Genomic DNA, 15,157 nt, shown 5'->3' with positions numbered 1-15,157 from the left:
GTGCCTTAAAACTGTTGTAAAACGTGAGCGGCATTTGTAAACTAATTTGTTCAGTTCAGCATTCACAAAAAATATGAACGCATTCATACACTGCACTCCATTCAAATAGATGTTTTGACCCATCATCAATAATGAAATGAACTAGAGCTGCAAAACTAGCCGACAGACACTGAACTAAACTTAATATTAACAAACACGACACATATGTCAGCTGATCTGCTCTTGAACAGCAGGTCTTGACATGACAGTTAACTACAATAAAGTTATTTTTGTTTACACTAAGTTCAGTAACGTAACCTTAGATTTGCAGTACAAATTTTAAAACACATAATAACATGTTTTACCCTTGGTCTACGGTTTAATAAAAGTTGTTACACCAGACAGTTAGCTTACACACAGTAGCTTCAGCTACAATAACATTACAAACTTTCTCCTCATATATGTGATATTTACCAAATGTGGACATGTATGCAATTAGCTACTGAGATTATTTTAACAGTAAGCTATAAAGTTTACCTCGAATTATGAATGCTGACTGTGTTAGCAGCGACTTCGTACCGCGTATCCAGGAGCCTGTTGCGTTCAGGTAGCCGGTGTGGGTAGGTGTGCATAGTGTCCTCGGTTCTCGGGGGTCAGAGCCACCCGTTGCTCCTCCTCAGCTCCACCCTCTCAACCAATTATGGTTTCTTGTGGTTTCAAAAAACCAAGATGGCGACAGCCAAAATGCAAACTCCTAGCTTCAAAACGCTTGTTAACAAACGAATGGTGACATCACGGTGGGTTGTCACTTCGTTTACACAGAAATATGACAAAGTCAGTATGTTAAACTTGGACAGCTTGTGCTGCTTTCCCAGTACTGCTGGAAATGAAGGCTAGGTTAACTACGTTTTCATAGCCTTGCCTATTAGCTTTGCTGGACCTGTGCCTGTACTGCAACTTTTTCTCTGAATGGATATTTCCAATTCCATGCTTCATGCGCTCGACACAAGTAAATGAATGTAAACTTGCAACCATCGGAACAGTGGTTACATAACCTTTTGAAGCAATCTGCAACAACCACGCACAGAGACCTTGTGAAATGGACTTGAATCAATTCAGGAAATCAGTGGCAATACCCAGCCCTACTCAGAATGGTGTGCAAAACAAAAAAAACATCTAGTAAGCAGCAGCTCTGTGGAGGGAAACTCCTTGTTGATGAGAGAGGTCAGAGGAGAATGGATGGACTGGTTGGAGCAGACAGAAAGGCTACAGTAGCTCAGATAACCACTCTTTACAACTGTGTTGAGCAGAAAAGCTTCAAAGTGAACAACACATCCAAACTTGAGGTGGATGGACTACAACAGCAGAAGACCACATCAGATTCCTCTCCTGCCAGCCAAGAACAGAAACCTGAGGCTGCAGTGGACACAGGCTCACCAACACTAGACAGGTGAAGACTGGTAAAAAGTAGCCTGGTCTGATTCATCTGGATTTCTGCTGATCAGAACCTGGCATCAACAGCACGAATCCATGGACCAAACTGGCCTTGTGTCAACATTCCAGACTGGTGGTGGTGTAAAGGTGTGGGGAATATTTTTACACTTTTAATATAAATCAATCATGGTCTGAACACCACAGCTTATCTAAGTATTGCATCCCTTTATGGCCACAGTTTACAATCTTATTAGATTCTTATTATTAGTAAAAGCCATATTCACCCATTCACATTCACAGATAACTCATACAGTACACAGACAGACACACAGAAACAGACACAGACACACACACACACCACTCAGAGGCTGTTTAGGGTTCAGTATCTTGCTCAATGACACTTAGACATGCAGACTGGACTCATTCTTCTGATTAATGCACAACCGGCTCTATCTCCTGAGCCACGGTGAGCCTGCTCTGAGCTCAGCAAACAGTCCACAGCAGGACTGCACCTCTGCAAAGTCGTGTAGTTGCAACTCCATGATGTTTCACAGGATTCTGAAGCAGTAGTATATTTCTGTCATTATGTGACATCCGTTACCTCTTGATCAGCTCCTGTCATAGCAGAGAACCAGCAGAGAACAGCCTTGCTAACTGAAACAATCATACAATCTGTATCTTGGGTTACACAGACAGACACTGCTAGACTGCCCCACTGTCTCACTCCTGCCAAGTATCTTATCTGCAATTTGCTGCAGTGTGTCACCCATCACGTGGTCGTGGCTGAGTGGTTAGTCAGCCTCCAACTCACCAATGATGAAGTGACAGGAGTATGCCTCAGTGATACAGATCCATGCAACTACTATTAGACAGACAGCAATGGTGAATGTGTACAACAGACAACGCCACTTTAGTGAAAAACGCTGGATGGTGGAGTGTGCAGTAGCTTTGGTGTAACGTTTCACTTGATGCAGAAAAGTGCTGATGTTTAACCTTAACAGTAGTCTCATTTTTGTCCAGCATGTTCAACATCCTATTGGAAAACAAGAGCAAATCCAGGTTTGCATATGACATAATTTCATAACACTGTTCGGACCTCTATTAAATATACAAGATTTTTATGTAAAGTTACATGTAGTGTTGCACTTTAAAGCCCAATTATCATCTCTACAACAGTGTTTTGACATTTTTTAAAAGGCAAATCAATTATTTTCTTTTACAGTATTTCTTTTGGCACCCCAACTGTTGGAATATTACTGTTTTTTGACAATGCGGCTGTGTCGCAACAGATACATCTACATATACCTTCTGTAAACAAGTGTGTGTCAATGATTACAGCTCTAGCAGTCTAGCACAAATGTTTTCAAATGAGACCTTTAGCCACTTTAACACATGAATGTATTTGACTGAATGATGTGCTTAAGAGTAGTCAGATCAAAAAAAGTCCATATAAAGGATTCGGAAACCCTTCTTTGGCACAAAAAACAAAAAGAATTCACCATATATTAGAAATATGAAGTGTGACTCTGGGTCAAACTCCAACTCCCTGTGATTGGTTTAGTTTTTGAAAATGACAATTCTGAACTCCCACAGAAGAAGATAATCAGAGCCTTTAGGCAGGATTTAACAAATGGGCAAACAACGGGTTAATATACAGTATATCGCACAGGTGTTTGATGGGCAAATCATGAAATCATTTGAACAACTTAAACAGACACTACCTCAGAAACATTAGGAATGGGAAAGGATTTGTAAATAACCAACCAAACTGGAGGAACTGTAAATTTCATTTACAGAGGACGAGACAAAAAAAGGTGTTTTGTCAAAAATGTATAAAGCACTACAACATGACTAATGATAATAGTTTGGATGTCAAAGAAAAATGGGAGCTGGAAGCAAATATAATAACAGATGAATAATGGGATGAACATTCAAAGCAGGACATAAGCTAACCAACAGCCAGATCGAGTTTGAAGGTGAAAATGAGGCATTTTAAAACCCCTTTTATCATGTCCACATACAGCAATATATCAGAACTTTGTTGGAGGGGCTGTGGACTGGTGGGGGACTTCACACATATTTTTTGGGATTGCCAAAAGGTAATGGAGTTCTGGAAGAGTGCTCAAAAAGAGATTAATTGTAGTTTAGCACCAACACTTTTCATACTGGGTATATTATCCAATAATATGACAGATAGAGATTTGATTTATGTATTGAGAAAAAAAGCAAAAAAATGATAAGTCTCTCAAGCTGCAAATGCACCACCGCCACATCTCTCCACCTTCACAGCACCCCCCCCCCACTGCTGAAAAAAATCCTAGAGGAAACACTGCACTTGTTTGTTTTATTTCGTGCTATCATATAGGCTTAAGCTTTAAATGCTAGTGATAGGAATGTTAATTTAGGGACGGTAGGATTGGTATGGTACTGAATAATGTGCTTCTTATGTTAATGTATAAGGAATTCTGTTATGAACAATGAAGAAAAAATACATCTCATAAGGTTTGGAACAGGTATGTAAAAAAATGTATTAAAATAAGAGTAATTATATAAGCATCTCCTCCAAGTTGTATGATTCATATGTTCTATGTTGAATAAAAACTCAGATATACAATACTGTGCAAGCTTTAGGCAGGTGTGAAAAAATGCTGTAAACTAAGAATGCACAGAAGATCTGTGGTTAGTTCTCCAAGATGTTTGGAACAACCTACCAGCCGAGTTCCTTCAAAAACTGTGAGCAAGTGTACCTAGAAAAATTGATGCTGTTTTGAAGGGAAAAGGTGGTCACACCAAATGTTGATTTGATTTAGATTTCTCTTCTGTTCATTAACTGCATTTTGTTAATTGATGAACATAAACTATTAACACTTCCATTTTTGAAAGCATTCTTAGTTTACAGCATTTTTTCACACCTGCCTAAAACCTTTGCACAGTACTGTATGTATGCATTATTTATAAAAAAATGTGTAGTACTGTATTTTTTTCTTCTGCAAAGTGGCAGATGTTGATGTGTACTAAGAGTTTTAAGTATTTCTATCACAGACAAATATACAGGGGCATGTTAGGACTTTTTTAGGCATCAGTGAATCAAAATGACCAAAGACAAATCAGTTATCATCCTGTTAGTCAGACTGACGAGAGAGAGCACTTTACGTTACCCTTTGAAAAAAAGAAACAAGTGTGTTCCGTTTTGTTCGCCTCTCTCCTCATTGACTGTCCAAACGTTCTATTAACAACCATAAAAACAGCAGGATAAGAAACCAAACTAAATTACGTATTCTGTCTGTCTGTTGATCTCCTTCACTATTAAAGGGGCATTAGATAAGATCCCAAAATTGGTTGTTTTTAGTGACATTTGTGGCAGTGAAGTGACAGTGCAGTCAGCCTTCTGTTGCTCGCTCTCATGGTTGTGCTCGCAATCCTTGGGCATGAGCACGCATCGACCAAAACAGCAACACTGCACGAGATTGCATGGAATATTATAGCCCTATTATAGCGTTGCCACACTTCACTATTGACACGAGTTTCAATTGCAACTCTCATTTAGCTGAATAGATGCGCTAATGTTTCAGCAAAATACAGACTTACTTTCAACTAACTGTATTGAATTGGTCTTGGAGTTTGTAGAGACAACGACAGTCCTAAACTGACATCAATTATAACAGCAAATCAATAAAATGTTATTCATATAGCTCAAATTCACAAATCAATTGGTCTCAGGTGGCTTTACAACCTGTGCAGGTAATGACAGAGTTATGTGTTCTGAAAAAAAACATCTTGTAACTGTCTAGTTTCTAGTGGTTTACTTTGTTGTAACCTATACATACACTTGTTTATTTTACTGTTACTGTCAATCAGCATACATAAAATAGGGAATGTATCACAATAAAACATGCCATTTTCTACACTGTCACTGTTTTCCTTTCAGGTTTCCCTTTCTAAAGGCTATGCAGCAGCTCTACTAGATGAAAGCAGAGACACTGATGCTAGAGGGTGGAGGACAAGGACAAAGTAAAAAAGTTTGTTGTGAAAGAAAAAAAAAGCATGTGTGAAAATGTGTTGTGTTCCGGCGTGAGTTCATTAACTATAAAGAAAAACGACCTTTTCATTTTTTTATACAAGCAGCTTTATTTTAAAAACTTTCATTTAAAAAATTTTAAACTAAAATTCACATTTTTTTCAATGTCATATCTTTTTACAAGTTTTACAATGTCTGTATATACTGTATATTTAATGTTTTACAAGTCCATCAATAAATATTTATAATAAAGGACTGTCTAAGCCATGTTCTGAGGAATTTTTCTTGCTCCCATTGTCTGTTATGCAGTCATGTGCTAGAGAGAGAGAGAGAGAGAGAGAGAGAGAGAGAGAGAGAGAGAGAGAGAGAGAGAGAGAGAGAGAGAGAGAGAGAGAGAGAGAGAGAGAGAGAGAGAGAGAGAGAGAGAGAGACACACACACACACACACACACACACACACACCCTGGCAGCTTTTACTATGTGGACACTAACGTTTGGACTTCTTGCTGTACACTCTCTGAAAGACAACAAGTTTAACATTAGTTGGCAGTGACAATTTACTGTGTGGCATTCCCATATCAGTGGTGGCATCATTCTCTAGTGAACTTGTTGAACTCTCCTCATAATTCTTCAGGCATACAAAAAATAAAATATGTTTTCATACGTATGACCTACGAAACTTTCTGGTTGACATATAGATATCAAATGTGGTCTCTCTCACGGCTCGCCACATCCCAGGCTGGATGTTGACATCTGCCAAGGTCCCATTCATGCATGCCTGTGACATGGTAAAGCACCCCTTGCCACATACCCTAAAATAAAATGGCATTTTCAGTAGAAGTAATAATGCTGTGTGACATACATGCTCATCCACCACCAAGAGCAGTAGCTAGCTTAGCTAGCAATTGCTGTAGTAGTACACATTTCAGTGGGTGAGGATTTACTTCAGTGGTAATTTGATGTACTGTACATAATGCAAAGAAAGAATCGTATGACACTTAGCATGCAGAATGTCAAGACCCTTACTGTAAAAGTTGCTTTGGATAAAAGCGTAAGCTAAATGAATGTAATGCAAGAGCTCCCTGCCCTGAATGCAGTGAATCAATACAAGATGAACTGATGACAGCTGAGCCACACTTCATTTCAAAGTATTTGTCTGTCCTTGTGGTGGTTGTATTGTCTTGTGAAATCCCATTATACTCACCATGAACTCCTCTCGATTGTCCGCCTTCTGGCGGCAAAAACAAAAATGGTTAACAATGTACCTCATCCAGACCAGTATGGCAGACTGACCAGATATCACCCCAGCCTGTAAACAAAAAAGGAAAAGGGGAAAAAAAAAAAACTTCTACTATTACCATCAAAATGTAATTTTCATAAGACCAAAAAACTTGTGGTAACATGTTGAAAAATATAAAAAATGGAAAACTGTTACTCAGTGGAATGAAATAAGTTATGTCAAATGGTTTTCACTCTTACCACATGAAGTTTCTTTGTCAGATTTTTGGCTGCATTTCAGATGTCCAGTGAATGGATCACACCTCGATCCTTGTACATCCCTTTCTCCGGGTCCAGAATAAAGAAATACACAAAGACACAAATATTTCAAGTCCTTTGTAACCAAATTTGGTAAGTACATGTAAAAATAAATTTTACACTTTGTGTGGCCGAGGCTGTTAAAGGACTGTGCAGCCCAGCTGGATGAGCCCCTCCAGAGGACCTTCAACTTAAGTTTACAAACAGGGAGGGTCCCGGTCCTGTGAAAAACATCACGTCTTGTTCTGGTACCTAAAGTAGGGCAACCGGCTGAGATAAATGACTACAGACCGGTGGCCCTCACATCACAAATCATGAAGACCCTGGAGCGGCTGCTTCTCCACCTTCTGAAGCCACAGGTTGAACATGCACTAAACCTCCCAGTTTGCCTACAATGAACATACTGGAGTGGATGATGCCGTCTTTTACATGCTCCACTGGGCCCATTCTTACCTGGATGAGCCAGGTGGTTACATGAGGATTATGTTCTTTGATTTCTCAAGTGCATTTTACACCATCCAACCCCCTATTCTTAAAGACAAGCTGGAAGGGATGGGGGTGGATCCCTGCTTCACGTCGTTGATTGTGGAATGCCTGACAAGTTGACCACAGTACGTCAGGCTTGTGTCTCAGGGACAGTGATGAGTAGCACTGGGGCTCCACAGGGGACTGTTCTGGCTCCGTACCAGTAATTACACTTGTTACAAATGGCAAATAAAAAAATTCTTCAATATATACTCACTCATCAGTGCTGAAATCTGCAATTGCTTCTCCATGGTCACACTGTTTCGGTTGGTCTGTCTCTTACCCACTGTCACCACATTATGTCCATTGAGCCATGTTCATGACCTTCTGTAATCCACCAGCAGCACTGCTTGAGAAAATATGTAGGAAAATGCATACATGCATAGTAAAATACAAATGTAACTGTTCAACAACCAAGAACTATGTGAATATTTCTATTTTGTAAGCATTTAGAGGACAAATTTTGCCAATACATACCGCACACGGATAGGTGGGACATAGTAAACATCTGACGGGTCTAAAGCCGGTTCATTGTCCAAATCAATTCTACAACATACAAAAAAAAAATAAAAAAATCACTTCCACACTGTAAAATAGACATGCTAGATGACAACATGTGGTGAGGAGATGTGTTCAACTTACACACTGTTCATAAAGCTGTTCGCCTTTTCCTCATCCACTACAGTCCTCCAAAATGTCCATGGACTTGATGCTTAACACAAAACAATTGTGAGTACATATCACACAATACAAAAAGACAATAACACAATGTAGAATCACAAATGGGGGTTCATTGTGGCGATAATGGGGTAATGTCTAGTCATTATACAACACACGTTTCTTCCAAAGCTTGATCCTCAGGCAAGTGGTCCAACTCCAGTCATCCCTGTTGAGATCCCTACTAGCATTTCAGTATCACCAAATAACTCTGTTGCGTGTGCAGCAGGTTTATACACATATCCCAGCTATAGAATGGAATGTCATAAGCAGAGAAAGCATAGTCATTTCATGTGATAGGGTTTTATCACCTCATACACTATTGTGTGTACATATTGGTAGTGTTGACATTGGCACTGAGTCATCTGTAAGTTAGAAATGAAAAACAAACTAACCATCAGATTCTCCTCCAATTGTTGATGATGGATGACTAAAAAGACCTGGATGCTTACTTGGCGTAGATGTAGTATTGCCCTGACTTGCCAGTGCTGGGGTTTCTGTCTTATTTGTCTTAATTCCCCATTCATAAAGACAAGCTGGACTGCTGGGGCAGCAGCATGTCAGACATGAACACAAAGAGACTGGACAAGAAGGTCAAAACTGGTCAAAAAGGCTGGGCCTGTGCTTGGCAGGAGGACTGTTGTGGAGGGACGTATGCAATATAAGATGGAGGCCATCTTAGACAATACCAACCATCCTCTCCAAAAAATTCTGGCAGAACAGAGAAGCAGCTACAGGCGCAGCAAACGTCTGATCTCACTGTGCTGCAGAACAGAGAGGTTCAGGAGATCCTTTGTTCCCACTACCATCAGGCTATTATACAACACCTCAGCCAAAGGAAGTGGACTTATTTAATTATTATTGTTCATTTGTTATTAACTGTTTTTATTATTATTCCTATCATCAAAAATTAGCTAATGGACACATGAATTTCACCCAGGGGATAAATAAAGTATCTATCTATCTATCTATCTATCTATCTATCTATCTATCTATCTATCTATCTATCTATCTATCTATCTATGGTAGCTGGAAAGAAAATACTATATTTAGAGTCCTGGAAAATAAATTATAATCATATTTAGAATAACGTTACTTTCTGTAATCCCGAGATCCATGCAGCGTGGCTAAATTACAGCTAGCTGTCTCCGCCAAGGATGTCATATTTGCAGTCTCATTTGTTTATCTGATCGTAAGCAGGACAATGGAAAAAAAACTAGCCAACTAACATGCTCACTCAGATAGTAAGTTTGTGGCGATAACAAGCATTCAAGCAAGCAAGTAAAGGTTAGCCATCTAGCTGTAACATAGCTATGCTGCATTGATCTGGTGTTGATTGCTTCGTAACATTAGCTGACAAAGTAATTTTCAAACAAGCTATCCATATCAGCCCCGGGGGTCCGGATGAATTAGCTGATGTTATGCACTCAAGACATTATATTGCTACGTTAGTTACTTTGCAGGTCGTCCGCGTTAGCAAGGAAGCTAACCTGGCTAACCTCAGGTAACAAGATGACGAAAACTACAATATCAAATTAATTACACACACAACTATTTCACATGCTTTGTTGTAATGTTATCTTACCTGTCCAACAGGAAAAAGGCCACATCGGCGTTGTTTTGGAGCTTCAAAACAGAACGAAGTTCCCTCCATGACTTGAATGCCCTGTCGATGTTTACTCTAATTTTCGCCCGACGTCAGTCCAATACCCGTTTGGCCAGACAGGCTACAGTGGATATACCCCTCTTTTTGGGCTAACATGGAGTCTGTGTTGGAGTCTGTTTTGTGGAGGGTGCCGGTCGCTTATTAGTGGACTAAATTTCTGAGCTATCGTTGCTATTGCTACTACGCTCTGTTGCCACTGTATGGGAGTTTGCACTCGTGAGCGAGCACACACATCGCAAGCGTCACACCAACATACTTTTTCCGGGAAAGCATGACTCGAAGCACTTCACAAAAATAGCTGACCATGGCCGATTGAGGCGACCTAGTAAGTAGAAGAATGTCAAATTTTTTGGCTTGTGTAACAGCCTGTTCACTCATTGGCATTAAAAAGTGATTATAAAAGGTTTGAAACAAAGAAAAGTTGTCTAATGCCCCTTTAAATCATAGTGCAGCACCTACACACAACAAAGAGTATGTGCGTGCCTGTTGCAATCATGATTGCATATGCATAGGTGTAGAGCTGCCGGAGCCACCAGAACAATGCTCTGCTACTTTTTTTCTCCAAGTGATGAAATAAAATATCTACAGTTCAAATAAGTCGATACATACATTTAAGCGCTTGAAGATCCGATCACTAAAGTATATGTCATGTAGAGAGCTGATAAAAACAAATGAAATGGATAAAAACATTCCACCTTAAAATTGTCTGGTAGCTGCCGGTAGCCTCTGAGCTGCTCAGTGAATTAAATGATTAATTAGTAAAGATGAAAAGACAGAAAAGATCCTTTCATTCATCTTTCCCTCTGTTCATAAAGTATGCGGAAATCTTTTATAAAGATCAGCTTTACCTGTGATTAAGAAAGAGCAGAGGAGTGTAATCGCTTGTTGACCGGCAGAGACAAATGCGCTTCTCGCATTAACAGCCATGTGGTATGTACTGCAACCACCCCAACCCCGACCCCCAATCATATCGGCTATCAGAAATTTCACAGGGTGATGTTAGGACAATCTGACTATGATTAAGATCGTGCAACCCTGGATGCAGTTGAGGTTGTTCTAAAGTTTGGAGGTCTGGCACAGTATTCATTTAATTACATTTGTGACATTTAAATGATCCTTTAAAAATAGCAAGAGAGAGCAGATTTGGGTGAATGCTCATGGGGGGAATGTTGAGAGGGAATGCTGCTCTGTTTGAAAAGTGCTCTGAGATAACGTCTGTTATGATTTGGTGCTACATAAATTAACCTGACAACAGAAAGACAGAGGTAATCAACCTTATTCAGGAATTCTTTTATGTAATTAAGTGTAATTATGGTTTATCAGTGAAGTCTCTGCTAACAGTGATGACTACAGTTTAACCTGTAGCAGGTGATTCATTGACATTTCCAGGATGGGATGAACACATGCTCAGCAAACCCATTTCTTCACTGCTCTATTTAGTATGTCATAATTATATATGGTAATTATTAAATACAGTGCTTTCTCTCATCAACTTCAACTGCGACCGCCCTCCTGTAGCCCTGAAGTTGGTTGTGTGCAAATGTAAAGACGGGACTGATCAAACTGTGGATGCATCAGGAAGACTGCAGTCATCGTGTGATCCTGTGAATTACTTTCACACACCATCCCATTATTCTGTAAACTCCAACTAAATGACAGCCAATCAGTCACAAAAACACTTTTAACATAAAAAATCTGACACTGTTTTTCTGAAAACCACAACAATATGAACTTGACAGAAAACAACAGCTGCTTGGTGAATTGGTTGTGTTCTGCTGACTTACCAAGAAGAGCTTCAAACAGGTTGCTTTTGAAAATCCCCATCACCCTCTGAATGGCAGTTTTGAGCTGCTGCTCTTCCAGCTTCCTCAGTTTAGTGCAGTACTCCTCTAAAAGCCCCAAGGCTCGAGCTGTGTCTGCAGAGGAGGGGCAGATAAAAGCATCTGTGGAGTTTCATTGGTTTGTTCATATAATATATACATTCTTCATACATCAATCAGACAATGTTCAGTGTGATGTGACAGTATTATGTGTGTATAAAGGTTAGTGTATAAAGGTTGGTTTGCCGTATAGTTGTACTCACACCACACTGCAAAGAGAATAGACCCTGCTCACAGTTTATCAGAAAGGGACAAAGGATGGCATACAATATATGGCCAAAAGAATGTGGACACCCCAGCACTCCAGCCGTATGTGATAGATGAACAGGTTTTCCTGGCTGCAGGAATTTGCTCCCATCCAGCCACAAGATCATAAGTAAGGTTCAATATTGATGTTGGGGGTCAGGTCTGGGTTGCAATCGGGGTTCAAGTTCATCCCAGAGGTGTTGGATGGGTTGAGGTCAGGGCTCTTTGCAGGCCAGTCAAGTTCTGCCACACCAAATGAGAGAGCAACTTCTTTATGGAGCTGTCTTTGAGCATTTTGTTGCCACAAAGTTGGAAGAACATTGTTGTTTGTTGGGAGATGTGTCCATAAACGTTTAGCAGTATATTCTCAGGCCACTAGAACCCAAAAGATTGGACAACCAAGTTCGAGTTAGACAGTTACAATGTGGTGATATGACACCATCCTGGTCTTTCACATTTAGTATTTAAAGGGTTTGATGAAAGCTGGAGGAGTTCACTCTTAATACCTGTGGCACAGACAATAACTTACCTTTTTTTCTGATAGGCATGGCTGACTCAGTGTAGTGCTTGACCCTCGGTAAGGCTTCCAGCTCAGTCTTCAGTGCATGGTCAAAAAGTTCTTTCTTGGAGGGAAAGAACTTTTACCTGTGAATCTCAAAGTGGAGTCTAAGGACTATCAGGAGGCCTCTCAGTGTGTATCCAGGGGTCTGTGCTCAACAAAGTGAAGGGGGAAAACAAATATGAAATAATGTGATTCCAGGAGTCTCTGTCCCAGATGACAGTACCAACAGTAATCCACAAGAGGCTCAGATGAGGTCCCCTGTTGTCATGTCTGTATGTGCAGTAATTTAAGGGTCCTTGATCTGAAAACTGGATTTGAGAACCCTTGATTTTAACACATTCTGGACATGAAGTTGTGCATTACTTCAGCCTGGATTCACATCAAAAAAACATCCATTAGCTGAAGAGATGACAGACTTCAGAAGTGCCTTGTCATGGCTGATTCAATGCTGGTCCCCAAAGCCTCTAACAAACTGACCGTCAGACGGGTGGACACAGAGCCTGGACGTCCTCACGTACGAAGAGTGTGTAGAAAAGCTCGTTCAGTGTCCACTGGTGAGGAGGAGCTGTGGAGTCTGAGGGTTGGCGTGGGTTAACACTCTCAGCTTCGTCCTCAGTGACACACAGCCGGTGTGGTGTGACAGTCTTGAGTTGGTCCTCTGTCTTAAGACCCGGTCCACATTGTTTGTCTTGCCTCAGAGTCTACACGTTAAGTTTCTGTTAATTGCCTAAAAACCCAGCCGCAGGATAAACGGTACACTACGACCGTAAGCCAGGCGCCGAGTGAATGAGGAGTTTATAAATAAATGTCACTTGTCTCCGCATTTTCATTGTACACCGATTACGGAAATATCACCTAACACGTAACAGTCATTTAAGAGTTCATGTCTGGAAGTTGAGACTTACGGAGGGACGTGCGTGTCCCACCACCCCACCCCCCTCCCCATGAGGTGGGCAAAGACATTTCATGAAATCAAAACGAAGGCCTTAGACACTGCCTGATAATGACAATGTTGCTTCTACGCAAAAATGCAAACATGAGTGTTGTCCACTAGTTAGCTAGCACCCATGCAAAATCACCAGCCAGCCGTGGTGCCTAATGAAATAATGCGTTTCCAGTGCGACGCCTGGCTGTAGGAAAATACCTGCCTGCCAACTGTAGGAGAAAACGCATGGCTCTCAAACGACTCCATGAATTGTCATATTCCGTAAAATGGAGACTATGCATGCAGAGGGAATTGCTCCTGATAAAACTCTGCACTGTCCTTGAGCTGCCACATCTCTTTACTGTTTAACAAGGTACTGTACCGTAGCGTTAGCCATATGAACTGACAGCATCACCAACAGTTTTAAGCGTGAGGAACAAGTCAGCGACAGTGAGCAATGGTACTTCCGTGTATAGCTTTCAAAATAATACATACTATTTAACAATATATTATGTGTTGCTGTCAAACGGAATTACAGCTCAAGCGAAACGAACGGCTGTTTACAATTTTATATTTATATGCTGAGTAATATGTAAAGAAGAGACACAGTGTGAGTTAAATTGCAGCATTAAAATGTCTAAATTAGCGGTCTTTGAGAATTTTTAAACATAAAAATAATCCTACACACAGGCGATCCTGGTTATTGTATTGTTTTTGAAAGCTAAGAGGAACCATATTATAATTTGCAAGGTGTAAAACTTACAGAAAGAGCCACATATCTTTAACATTATACATTATTAAACACAAGTCAGTCAAAAGTCACACAGTGGCTCACGTGGAATACAATTTTAATAGCGGTAAAATGTTCCAGGATGCTGACTTCCACTTCCCTATAAGTGGAGGGCAAATAACACTTCCAACTCCATACATAAAAGCGCAAACGTATCCAGATATGCCTCATTACGCACGGTTATAGCTCCAAGGAAACCAGCATTTGTATCACCTCTAACTAATAGAAATCACGGGTGTGAGACAACACTGATACAACAAGCATCACATCATTATTATTGGAAAAAACTATTATTATTATTATTATTATTATTATTATTATTATTATAAAGGTTGGAATCTCATACAATACAAATACACATACTGTACATAAAATGTATATAAATTTAGTTATTATCTATGGGTTTATTGAGGTAGGATTTTCATATTTCACTGAGACATCTCAGTATGGAATAAGGAGAGAGACCAATGTTAACTTCTGACACATCTAAACACCCCAACAGCAAATCAAATTGCTTTTTTCCCCCAAAGAAGCCAGCTTCATACTTTTATTTTGATGGCACAGTGGCCTGACTTCAGAGCGAAATGCGGTACACTTGACGCAGCTGTTTAACTTACCTTAGCAACGATGAGGCAGGAAGCTGGTTAGCTGCCTCCCATCTCGATTGACAGGACGTGAAAACCAATAGTACAACGGGATTTCTTGTCGCATCAGGGCGGATAAACCAATCAGACAGCTGTAGACCTGTGCGAAGGTGAGAGGTGAAGTATGGCTGCACTGAATGCACTAGGAAATATGAAAATTCTTCTGACTTCCATAATTTGGGATTGAAAAAGAATTATTATTATTATTATTATCATTATCATTATCATTATCATT

At 40.1% G+C, this 15,157-nt stretch overlaps 1 protein-coding gene and 1 long non-coding RNA gene across 20 annotated transcripts in view; both read right to left on the bottom strand.

Moving 5' to 3' along the window:
- Positions 1 to 13,922, bottom strand: part of dlg2 (discs, large homolog 2 (Drosophila)) — a 213,284-nt gene extending 199,362 nt beyond the window's left edge. For 16 of the 17 annotated variants that reach the window (XM_056398380.1, XM_056398385.1, XM_056398384.1 and 13 more), the window contains exons 1-2: positions 12,531 to 13,922; positions 11,660 to 11,791 (exon numbers count right to left, since the gene is read on the bottom strand). In XM_056398380.1, coding sequence (XP_056254355.1) covers positions 11,660 to 11,791; positions 12,531 to 12,549 — 151 coding nt within the window. In that variant the 5' untranslated portion in view covers positions 12,550 to 13,922. The remainder of the gene's footprint in view (positions 1 to 11,659; positions 11,792 to 12,530) is intronic. The other variant, XM_056398381.1, reaches the window with a different exon arrangement.
- On the bottom strand, positions 3,737 to 9,086 carry LOC130183067 (uncharacterized). Of its 3 annotated transcripts, none has more exons than XR_008829772.1 (5): positions 8,135 to 9,086; positions 7,970 to 8,038; positions 6,911 to 7,838; positions 6,636 to 6,740; positions 3,737 to 6,243 (listed from the first exon to the last, which is right to left on the bottom strand). It is a non-coding gene; the product is annotated as an uncharacterized LOC130183067 (long non-coding RNA). The 3 variants fall into 3 exon arrangements; XR_008829773.1 differs by having other exon boundaries at positions 3,737 to 6,740; positions 6,911 to 6,994; positions 7,710 to 7,838; XR_008829771.1 differs by having other exon boundaries at positions 3,737 to 6,740.
- Positions 13,923 to 15,157: the final 1,235 nt, after the last annotated feature.

Source organism: Seriola aureovittata, chromosome 15 (genome assembly GCF_021018895.1).
Source record: "Seriola aureovittata isolate HTS-2021-v1 ecotype China chromosome 15, ASM2101889v1, whole genome shotgun sequence".
In the NCBI taxonomy this organism is placed as follows: domain Eukaryota; kingdom Metazoa; phylum Chordata; class Actinopteri; order Carangiformes; family Carangidae; genus Seriola; species Seriola aureovittata.
This window is presented reverse-complemented; position numbering and strand designations above follow the sequence as displayed.